We start from the raw sequence: 12777 nt of genomic DNA on the forward strand, positions 1-12777 counted from the left end.
ATTAACCCCTATCCTGCCCCCCACTACGCCGCCGCCACTGTAATAAAATGATTAACCACTAAACCTAAGTCTAACCCTAACCATAACGCCCCCCTAACTTAAATATTAATTAAATACATCTAAATAAATTAACTCTTATTAACTAAATGAATCCTATTTAAAACTAAATACTTACTTATAAAATAAACCCTAATATAGCTACAATATAAATAATAATTATATTCTAGCTATCTTAGGATTTATATTTATTTTACAGGTACCTTTCAATTTATTTTAACCATGTACAATAACTATTAAATAGTTATTAACTATTTAATAGCTTACCTAGCTAAAATAAACTGAAATTAACCTGTAAAATAAAAACTAACCTAAGTTACAATTACACCTAACACTACACTATACTTTAATAAATTATTCCTATTTAAAACTAAATACTTACCTGTAAAATAAACCCTAAGATAGCTACAATATAAATAATAATTATATTCTAGTTATTTTAGGATTTATATTTATTTTACAGGTAACTTTGTATTTATTTTAGCTAGTTAGAATAGTTATTAAATAGTTATTAACTATTTAATAACTACCTAGCTAAAAGAAATACAAAATTACCTGTAAAATAAATCCTAACCTAAGTTACAATTAAACCTAATACTACACTATCATTAAATTAACTAAATAAACTACCTACAAATAACTACAATGAAATACAATTACATAAACTAACTAAAGTACAAAAAATAAAAAAAGCTAAGTTACAAAAAATAAAAAATTAAGTTACAAACATGTTAAAAATATTACAACAATTTTAAGCTACTTACACCTAATCTAAGCCCCCTAATAAAATAACAAAGCCCCCCAAAATAAAAAAAATCCCTACCCTATTCTAAATTACATAAATTTCAAAGCTCTTTTACCTTACCAGCCCTTAAAAGGGCCATTTGTGGGGGCATGCCCCAAAAAGTTCAGCTCTTTTGCCTGTAAAAGAAAAATACAACCCCCCCCCAACATTAAAACCCACCACCCACATACCCCTAATCTAACCCAAACCCCCCTTACAAAAACCTAACACTAATCCCCTGAAGATCATCCTACCTTGAGTCGTCTTCACTCAGCCGAGCCACCGATGGAACTGAAGAGGACATCCGGAGCGGAAGAAGTTAATCCTCCAAGCGGCGCTGAAGAAATCTTCCATCCGATGAAGTCATCATCCAGGCGGCGCTGAAGAAGTCTTCGATCCGGCCGATGTCATCTTCAAAGAGGCGCTGAAGAGGTCTTCTATCCGGGCGAAGTCATCTTCCAAGCCGGGTCTTGAATCTTCCTTCCGCCGACGCGGAACCACCTTCTTCACCGACGGACTACGACGAATGACGGCTCCTTTAAGGGACGTCATCCAAGATGGCGTCCCCTCAATTCCGATTGGCTGATAGGATTCTATCAGCCAATCGGAATTAAGGTAGGAAAATCTGATTGGCTGATGGAATCAGCCAATCAGACTCAAGTTCAATCCGATTGGCTGATCCAATCAGCCAATCAGATTGAGCTCGCATTCTATTGGCTGATCGGAACAGCCAATAGAATGCAAGCTCAATCTGATTGGCTGATTCCATCAGCCAATCAGATTTTTCCTACCTTAATTCCGATTGGCTGATAGAATCCTATCAGCCAATCGGAATTGAGGGGACGCCATCTTGGATGACGTCCCTTAAAGGAGCCGTCATTCGTCGTAGTCCGTCGGTGAAGAAGGTGGTTCCGCGTCGGCGGAAGGAAGATTCAAGACCCGGCTTTGAAGATGACTTCGCCCGGATAGAAGACCTCTTCAGCGCCTCTTTGAAGATGACATCGGCCGGATCGAAGACTTCTTCAGCGCCGCCTGGATGATGACTTCATCGGATGGAAGATTTCTTCAGCGCCGCTTGGAGGATTAACTTCTTCCGCTCCGGATGTCCTCTTCAGTTCCATCGGTGGCTCGGCTGAGTGAAGACGACTCAAGGTAGGATGATCTTCAGGGGATTAGTGTTAGGTTTTTGAAAGGGGGGTTTGGGTTAGATTAGGGGTATGTGGGTGGTGGGTTTTAATGTTGGGGGGGGGTTATATTTTTCTTTTACAGGCAAAAGAGCTGAACTTTTTGGGGCATGCCCCCACAAATGGCCCTTTTAAGGGCTGGTAAGGTAAAAGAGCTTTGAAATTTATGTAATTTAGAATAGGGTAGGGATTTTTTTTTATTTTGGGGGGGTTTGTTATTTTATTAGGGGGCTTAGATTAGGTGTAAGTAGCTTAAAATTGTTGTAATATTTTTAACATGTTTGTAACTTAATTTTTTATTTTTTGTAACAGCTTTTTTTATTTTTTGTACTTTAGTTAGTTTATGTAATTGTATTTCATTGTAGTTATTTGTAGGTAGTTTATTTAATTAATTTAATGATAGTGTAGTATTAGGTTTAATTGTAACTTAAGTTAGGATTTATTTTACAGGTAATTTTGTATTTCTTTTAGCTAGGTAGTTATTAAATAGTTAATAACTATTTAATAACTATTCTAACTAGCTAAAATAAATACAAAGTTACCTGTAAACTAAATATAAATCCTAAAATAGCTATAATATAAGTATTAATTACATTGTAGCTATCTTAGGGTTTATTTTACAGGTAAGTATTTATTTTTAAATAGGAATAATTTATTAAAGTATAGTGTAGTGTTAGGTGTAATTGTAACTTAGGTTAGGATTTATTTCACAGGTACATTTCTCTTTATTTTAGCTAGGTAAGCTATTAAATAGTTAATAACTATTTAATAGCTATTGTACATGGTTAAAATAAATTGAAAGGTACCTGTAAAATAAAAATAAATCCTAAGATAGCTAGAATATAATTATTCTTTATATTGTAGCTATATTAGGGTTTATTTTAAAGGTAAGTATTTAGTTTTAAATAGGATTCATTTAGTTAATAAGAGTTAATTTATTTAGATGTATTTAATTAATATTTAAGTTAGGGGGCGTTAGGGTTAGGGTTAGACTTAGGTTTAGGGGTTAATAATTTTATTACAGTGGCGGCGGCGTAGTGGGGGGCAGGATAGGGGTTAATAAATTTATTATAGGTGGCGACGGTGTAGGGGGGGCAGATTAGGGGTTAATACATTTAATATAGGTTGCGGCGGGTTCAGGGAGCGGCGGTTTAGGGGTTAATACATTTATTATAGTTGCGGTGGGCTCCGGGAGCGGCGGTTTAGGGGTTAATATGTATAGAGTAACTTGCGGTGGGCTCCGGGAGCGGCGGTTTAGGGGTAATAACTTTATTTAGTTGCGGCGGTGTAGGGGGGGGTCAGATTAGTGGTGTTTAGACTCGGGGTACATGTTAGGGTGTTAGGTGTAGACAGCTCCCATAGAAATCAATGGGATGTCTGTCAGCAGCGAACTTGTACTTTCGCTATGGTCAGACTCCCATTGATTCCTATGGGATCCGCCGCCTCCAGGGGTGGCGGATTGAAAACCAGGTACGCTGGGCCGTAAAAGTGCCGAGCGTACCTGCTAGTTTTTTGATAGCTAGCAAAAGTAGTGAGAATGTGCCGCACTTGTGTGCGGAACATCTGGAGTGACGTAAGAATCGATCTGTGTCGGACTGAGTCCGGCGGATCGAAGCTTACGTCACAAAATTCTACTTTTGCCGGTCTCGAGCCTTTGATAACTAAGGCGAATCAGCCTCGCCACAAATACGCTGCGGAATTCCAGCGTATTTGAGATTGACGGCTTGATAACTACCCCCCAATGTTTGGGGGGGCTAATTGAGGGCTAATATAGGTGGTAAAAAATAGTATACATAATATATGGAGCCTTTTGCTGCTCAATTTGTTTGAAGGTGCATAGAACCACCACTGCATACTATAATCTGCTATGTTTAAAAAAAAAATGAAAATACAATGTATTTAGAATTAACAGATTTAAAAAGAGGCACAAGGAATTAAAGTTGCCTGGATAAACCAGTAGCTTTATAAACAGAACACAATAAGTCTGACCCTGTGCCCTCAAACGTTACCAAAATTCCGGAATTAAACTCACTATAGGAAATGTCAAAATTAAAATTCAGGACAGAGAGAAAATAATCTTCTTTGTTCATTCATTCATTTTAAAATGGAATTAACTTTAACATGAACTCCAAATCAGGAACCATTCAAACTCTGCCTGTAAACATATCCAGAGCTTGGTGTTATATGTGAAAGCTGCCTTTTCTTTTGCTTGGTTTCTTGCCCCTGTTGAAAACTGAGTGCTGCTATCACATGATCTTTTTGTGTAGTATGTTGTTACTTTCTTTCAAAATATATTTAAAGCAAAAGGAATAATTTAAGGTGTTTCAAGATATGGGTTACAGCCCAGTCCTAAGTCCTATAGTATAGTCTATGGGCTCCAAGTATCAAGCTGTGTTCTACTCATTAGCCCCTTTCATGTCTCTGCCCACCTTTTCATTTTATTTGTCACAATGGAATAACAGCAGAAGATTTAAAGGGGCCATTAAGTTGTAAATGTAACAAGGCCTAGAATGTTTCAGTATCAATTATTGCAATATAAATTTATTATTTAATTGTGCTCCCTTTTCTTGTAATATACATCTGAAAATTGTCTTAAATATTCATTTGATTTAGATGTTTCTTCTGTTCACTAATTTTGCATTTTGTTAATTGATAGAAATAAACTATTAACATTTCTATTTGAAAGGATTCTTACTTATATACCTATATACTGTAGGTATAGATATATACAGATATATATATATATATATATATATATATATATATATATATATATATATATATATATATATATATATATAGGAATATCTATTTATAAATATTTAGCACATATTCTGCTATCTGCAGAACATTGGAATGTGAAATACTTACAGGAAATACACAGAATAACACTTTATTAAATATGAACATTGCATACATATGATTTGACATGTTTTCATATACTTAACTGCAAGGGGCTCCAATGCACTTACATATATGTATTTATATGTATACATATATATTTATGTGTTATATGTGTTTATATGTCTGTAAATACATATATACACATATAAATAAATAAATTTGAAAACATAAATATATATATTTGTATGCTGAAGGGACAGTCTACACCAGAATTTTTATTGTCTAAAAAGATAATCTCTTTATTACCCATTCCCCAGTTTTGCATAACCAACACTGTTATATTAATACACTTTTTACCTCTGTGATTATCTTGTATCTAAGCTTCTGCAGACTGTCCCCTTATTTCAGTTCTTTTGACAGACTTGCGTTTTAGCCAATCAGTACTGACTCCTAAGTAATTCCATTGGCGTGAGCACAATATTATCTATATGGCACACCTGAACTAACGCCCTCTAGTAGTGAAAATTGTCAAAAAACATTCAAATAAGAGGCAGCCTTCAAACGCTAAGAAATTAGCATATGAATCTCCTAGGTTTAGCTTTCAACTAAGAATTCCAAGAGAACAAAGCAAAATAATGATAAAAAATCAGTTGGAAAGTTGTTTAAAATTACATGCCCTATCGGAATCATAATCTATTTGCTGGTGGTGTGTATATATTGGTGTGTATTCATGTGTATTCATGTGTTTTTATATATATATATATATATATATACATATATATATATATATATATATATATATATATATATATATATATATATATATATATATATATATATATATATATATATATATATATATATGTTGGAAAAATGGAGCAGATCGACTTGCTTAACACAGGGTTGCCACAAACCTTCAATTTGTAAAAAGAGCAATATCTGTTAATATGAAATAACTTCCAGATGTGCCACATCTGTATATCTATTCCTATATATAGGTATAGATATCTATTTTACATGAACAGTTTCCATATTTATAGAAATACATTCTTAATAATAAAAATGAAAATATATTCTATGTGAACAACATAAATGTAAAATATGTGTAACACGATTCGTGTTTCGCAATTTAGGTCTAAAGCTGTGACAGGTTAGCGCACATGAATAATGACTAATCTAACATTGCATTAATTATAGATAAAATATTTTCAAAAAGTATTATACATACTGTAAAAAATGCTTAAAGAATCACAGCACTATTTCCTGCCATGTAATCCTCCAGATGCCTACCTAGGTATCTCTTAAACACAGAATATCATGAGAATGAACCAAATTGTATAGAAGAAAATTGGAACCTTTTTATAAATGGTATACTTTGTGTGAATTACAAAAGAACATCTTTGGGTTTCATATCTCTTTAAGGTAAAAGTTAAGGAGATGTGCTGATCTGTGATCTTGTTTTTGGTACGCTATTGGTGGCACACATTTCTTTAGACATTTAGTTTAAAGTCTAATGGGTGCTGGTGGCATGTCCCTGATGCAATGGGTGGTGTTTTGGGCAGGTAACTGCCCATATTTATCATTGCACAAGTGTTTGCTTGCTTGTGCAATAACGCCCCCTGCTTGTGCTAGCCCAATGGAGTGTGAGTAGGGCTCATCAATTATTTAATCCGCCAGCTAACATATGGCTGATTAATAGATAGGGCTCTATTTATGAAGCAGCAGACGCTGCTTCAGAGACCCATTGTTTTAGGCTCACCTGAAACGAAATTTAAGAAGCAGCGGTCATAACACTGCTGCTCCTTAACCTGTCCACCACCTTTCAGGTGGCGGATTGAAATCATAACGATTGAATACGATCGGGATGATTGACAGCCACTGCTAGCAGCCGCCAGTGAGCAGGGGGCGGCATTGCACAAGCATTTCACTAGAAATGCTTAGGCAATGATAAATGCTGACAGCGTATGCTGACGGCATTTAGCGATGATGAGCAGACATGATTCGCTATAGCTATAGCGAATCATGCCCGCTCGATATTTAGTAAATCTACCCAATAGTCCTAACTTTCGGCTGCATGATCGCTCATGCTAGCCTGGAGCAATCGGTCCCCAGAGCCGCATACACAGCTTGATAAATGAGGGCCTATGTTTTGAATAATCAGTTGGAAACATTAAATTAGCTTACTTATTATTTATATTAATGCCATACACATTCAGACTAAGCACAAGAAGACATATGTTTGGATATATGGAAAAGCCTGAAGCGGGATAATATTATTTGCACTACTCACCGTTTTGATGGATCTTTTTGGAGACATAGAGAGATTAGTTTCCTAAATGATTTGCCATATTTCCTCATCATTTCTTTATCTTCCACTCCAGTTTCTAACGTTGGGGGGTCATTTTGCAGAGTCAGCATTAAAACCTAGAGAAAGAAACAAAGAAAAGAAAGAAAAAAGTGAATGGGCTCCAAAAACATCACAATGCTGATTACATTGTGTAAACTACAAGAACTTCCCATCACACTTTTAAAGGACTTTAGAACCTTGTACTGGTCATTCCTATTTTTATAACAATATAATTAATGAGATGTTTATTTTCCTTGTGTGCTCTGTATATATTGTGTTGATACTGGTTATTTTGAGCCACTGCTTTTTTGTATGAATGAAGGACACAGACGTAACTTTACGGGATTGATTATTTTGAGCAAGTCAAATAAAAACAATATATATTTACAGCATACAGAGTGGTACATTAGTATGCTGAGCTTGAGATGTATAAGACAATATATTTCACTAATGAGAAAATTAAAACTCTGTAATATATGTATTCTGTTTCATTTTTGTCTTTAAATCTAACCCATGTTTAATGTATATATGTGCCAATTTATCGCAGAAAGGCATTTTGTGATGTGTTCTCTCCATTTGGGAGAAAGCAATAACAAAGTACATTTTGTGGATTGTCCATTTTTTACAGGAAATAAAGTTTCTGATTAAAACCTCAACTTTAATATATAAAAGGAAGCTTTAGAAAAATAAATGTTTTAGAATATTGTCTCCTCCTGAATGATGTCCTTGTTTTTCTCAAATGACACAAATCTATGAGTTGCAAAGTATGTTCTGTGCCATCTATCCCCACAAGGCTAACAAAACCTTTCTGTAGTCAATAAGTTAATCCTGTAAGTCCCCCAGAAGAGACCTGTTTTCAATCGTATCCTGCCTTTCACCACCAATATATAATATATAATTGGGTACGAATATGTACAGGGGGAAAATATATTATTCAGTATTTGTACAAACCATATATTATTCTTAATCTCTCTCTATATATATACATATATAGAGATTTATGTTCTACATTGTGATATGGTCTACTTGTAAAAAAAAAAATAGAAAGTATATTATATGTTTTTCCTACTGTATAATAAAGTAGATATTACAGAACACTATGAGCCAGATTATGAGTGGCGCGCTAACAATAACGTGCAAGCGATATCGGGTATATTGCGTCGAATGTAACGCTCGTATTCCAAGTTGAAAGTAAACACGATTGTTTGAGCGTAATTGAAGTTAGCGCGTCAGGATAGCTTCATCAAATAGATATTTTCTCTTCACATATCTCTCTTTCTACATCTCTCTCTCTCCACATCTCTCTCTCTCCACATCTTTTTTTCTACACATCTCTCTCTCTCTCTCTCTACACATCTCTCTCTACACATATCTCTCTCTCTCTACACATCTATCTCTTTTTCTCTCTACACATCTCTCTCTTTACACATCTTTCTCTACACATCTCTCTCCATCTCTACACCTCTCTCTCTCTCTCTCTCTGTCTACACATCTCTCTCTCTCCACACATCTCCATACATACATATCCATACATATGTATATATATATATATATATATATATATATATATATATATATATATATATATATATATTTATATATATATATATATATATATACAGTATATATATGTGTGTGTGTGTTTAGATCAATATTTTAGCAAAATAAACATCAGATAAATGTAGAAATATGTATTTCTGAATAAATAGAACACATTCTGCTATGTGAAGAACATTGGAATGTGAAATATCAATATTTTTCATGTCGGGTTAGTGCACTTGATAATATGCAATCGGCACTTGAGAATATGCAATATTCTAACTTCGGTTAACAGGTTAGCATGCGAGAAAAAAACATTTTACTTTCAACTTGTAATATGAGAACTACCCAACGCATGCAAAAAGCTTACGTCTAGCGAGTTAGGGCTAGATTACAAGTGGAGCACTAAATATCGCTTGCCTGCAAGTGATATTAGCGCTCTACTTTGTAATACCAGCGCACATAAATTATTTGCAATGCAAGCGTAAGATCACAAGAGCGTGCTTCCATAGGCTCCATAGGCACACAATTACCATAGACCGCATAACCACATGTTAGTGTTTTTCCTTATAACACTATATCATATATTCTCAAACTGTGCTAGACCATGTGGTGCCCGTGGTTATGCTTGACACCCACAGATTGTTGATTTGGAGAGTTGGACCAAACGCACCCCCTCAGAGAGCAGCCTGGGCCTGGATGACTTCACTTTGACCACCATTGGTTTCCATCAAGGACAGTTTGTGTTTAAGCACACTCACTATTGTCACTGGACTTTATAATAAAACATAGCGTTTATTGCATCAGTAGAAAACGGACATAACGTTTTGGTGCGCCCCTCGCACCTTTGTCAAATGTCAGGAATTGGTTCAACAAAGTGAACCCAAAAGCAATTTTCACAATACACCACTACCCACCTTAAAACTTGAATACTTATGTTGTTATGGAAGTGCATCCTGGCTGCTGAAATCATTGTAAGACTAGTTTATATTGTTTTTGTACCTTTTACTAGTGCAGTTTTATTTTATAAAAAAAAATGCTACTTTTTTTTTTTAATAAAAAAAATATAATGCCCTCTATTTTGATGGCATTTGGGGCACTTTGAGAAAATTAACCAGAGATCTAATCTCTGGTTAATTTTCGGAGTGCTAATTGCTACCGCAAACTCGAAGCAAAAACCAGCCACTTTTAATTAAATTTGCCCGTTTGCAGGTGCGCAATAATTTAGAGCTCCACTTGTAATATAGCCCTTAGTGCGCAAGCTGGAGCATTAAATACTGCTCCATTTGTAATATGGCCCTATATGTTGTAAACCTTTATGACATAATAAACCTCAAATATATATTTTTTAAAGCAACAAAAAAAATAACCCGGATATAAGGAATGCATTAATAGTGGTTAATAGATTATTAGATATATTCTACAATAAATAAATAAAACGTTAAAGGGACAGTCAAGTCCCAAAAAAACTTTCATGTTTTAAATGGGACATGTAATTTTAAACAACTTTCCAATTTACTTTAATCATCAATGTTGCTTTGTTCTCTTGGTATTCTTAGTTGAAAGCTAAATCTATGAGATTTATATGCTAATTTCTTAGACCTTGAAGGCCGCCTCTAATTTAAATGCATTTTGATAGTTTTTTCACCACTAGAGGGCATTAGTTCACGTGTTTCATATAGATAACATTGAGCTCATGCACGTGAATTTACCATGGAGACAGCTCTGATTGGCTAAAATGCAAGTCTGTCAAAAGAACTGAAATAAGGGGGCAGTCTGCTGAGGCTTAGATACAAGGTAATTACAGAGGTAAAACGTGTATAATTATAACTGTGTTGGTTATGCAAAACTGGGGAATTGGTAATTAAGGGATTATCTGTCTTTTAAAAAAACAAAAATGCTGGTGTTGACTGTCCCTTTAATAATCTAATTCAAAATAGTACAGAAAATAGCAATGCTTAAAAGGACAATAAAGCCTCTGTTACTGAGGCTGTTAAAAGGGCAGAAGCTTTGTAATGTAATATTATCCTTTTTGTAAGTAATGTATTAGCAGCTTCACTCTATTAAAAGCCATAAATCCATCTCTCTTTTTGATTTCACAAACTAGAACTATTTCATACTATTTTATGAAAAAGAGGGAGGTGGAGATGTGAAGTGTCTCTGCTGCACATATAATACATACAATGTGGGAATTCTTTTGTAATTTCATATATATTAATACTAGTCCCACCCCTTGATCTCTCTCTACCCCCCCTCTCTTTTGCTCTCTTCCCCCTCTCTTTCATTCTGTCTACCCTCTCTTTTGCTCTCTCTCTCCCCCTCTCTATTTTGCTCTCCCCCTCTCTTTTGCTCTCTTTCTCCTCTCTTTTGCTCTCTCCCCCTCTCTTTTGCTCTCTCTCTCTCACCCCCTCTCGTTTGCTCTCTCTCTCCCCCTCTCTTTTGCTCTCTCTCCCCCCTCTCTTTTGCTCTCTCTCCCCCCTCTATTTTTCTTTCTCTCTCTCCCCCTCTCTTTTGCTCTCTCCCTCCCCCTCTCTTTTGTGCTCTCTTTCCCCCCTCTCTTTTGCACTCTCCCCATCTCTTTTGCTCGATCTCTCTCTCCCCCTCTTTTTTACCCGCTCTCCCCTTTCTTTCCTCTCTCTCTCCCCCTCTCTCTCCCTATCCCCCCTCTTTTGCTCTCTCTCTCCCCTTTCTTTTGCTCTCTCTCTCCCTCTCTTTTGCTCTCTCTCTCCCTCTCTTTTGCTTTCTCTCTCCCTCTCTGTTTTGCTCTCTCTCCCCCCTCTCTTTTGCTCTCTCTCCCCCCTCTCTTTCCCCCCCACTCTTTTGCGCTCTCTCCCCCTCCCCCCCCCCTCTCTTTTGCGCTCTCTCTCCCCCTCTCTTTTGCACTATCTCTCCCCTTCTCTTCTGCACTCTCCCCCTCTCTTCATCTCTATCTCTCTCTCCCCCTCTCTTTTGCTCTCTCTCCCCTTTTTTCCTCTCTCTCTCCCCCCCACTCTCTCCCTCTCTTTTGCTCTCTCTATCCACCTCTTTTGCTCTCTCTCCCCCTCTGTTTCGCTCTCTCTCCCCCCTCTCTTTTGCTCTCTCTCTTCCCCCACTCTTTCCCCCCCTCTCTTTTGCGCTCTCTCCCCCTCTCTTTCCCCCTCTCTTTGGCGCTCTCTCTTCCCTTCTTTTATGCGCTCTCTCCCCTCTCTTTTGCTCTCTCTCCCCCTCTCTTTAGCTGTCTCTCGCCCTCTCTTTTGCTGTCTCTCTCCCTCTCTTTTGCTCTCTCTATCCCCCCTCTTTTGCTCTCTCTCCCCTTTCTTTTGCTCTCTCTCCCCCCTCTCTTTTATTGTCTCTCTCCCCCTCTCTTTTTCTGTCCCTCTCCCCCTCTCTTCTGCTCTCTCTCCCCTTCTATTTAGCTCTCTCTCCCCTCTCTTATGCTCTCTCTCCCCCCTCTCTTTTGCGCTCTCTCACTCTCCCCTCTCTTTTGCTCTCTCTCCCCTTCTCTTTTGCTCTCTCTCCCCTCTATTTTGCTCTCTCTCTCCTCCTCCTTTTTTGCTGTCTCTCTCCCTCTCTTTTGCTCTCTATATCCCCCCTCTTTTGTTCTCTCTCCCCTTTCATTTGCTCTCTCTCTCCCTCTCTTTTTGCTGTCTCTCTCCCTCTCTTTTGCTCTCTTGAGCCCCCCTCTTTTGCGCTCTATCACTCTCCCCTTTCTTTTGCTCTCTCTCCCCAGTCTCTTTTGCTGTCTCTCTCCCTCTCGTTTGCTGTCTCTCAACCCCTCTCTTTTTCTCTCTCCCCCCTCTCTTTTGCTCTCTCTCTCTCCCCCCCCCTCTCTTTTGCTCTCTCTCCCCTTCTCTTTTGCTCTCTCTCTCCCCCTATCTTTTGCAGTCTCTCTACCCCCCTCTTTTACTCTCTCTCGCTCCCCTCTCTTATGCTCTCTATCCCCCCTCTCTTTTGCGCTCTCTCTCTCCCCCTCTCTTTTGATCTCTCTCCCCTCTCTTATGCTCTCTCTCTCTGCCCTCTCTTTTGCACTCTCTCTCTCCTCC

The 12777-nt window shown here is 37.2% G+C and overlaps 1 protein-coding gene across 1 annotated transcript in view; it reads right to left on the reverse strand.

Moving 5' to 3' along the window:
* The window catches only part of STK39 (serine/threonine kinase 39), a 1002247-nt gene that overhangs the window by 745286 nt on the left and 244184 nt on the right, over positions 1–12777 (reverse strand). The window contains exon 8 of the mRNA XM_053698395.1: positions 7160–7293. Within this exon, the coding sequence (XP_053554370.1) occupies positions 7160–7293 (134 nt within the window). The remainder of the gene's footprint in view (positions 1–7159; positions 7294–12777) is intronic.

Source organism: Bombina bombina, chromosome 1 (assembly GCF_027579735.1).
Source record: "Bombina bombina isolate aBomBom1 chromosome 1, aBomBom1.pri, whole genome shotgun sequence".
In the NCBI taxonomy this organism is placed as follows: domain Eukaryota; kingdom Metazoa; phylum Chordata; class Amphibia; order Anura; family Bombinatoridae; genus Bombina; species Bombina bombina.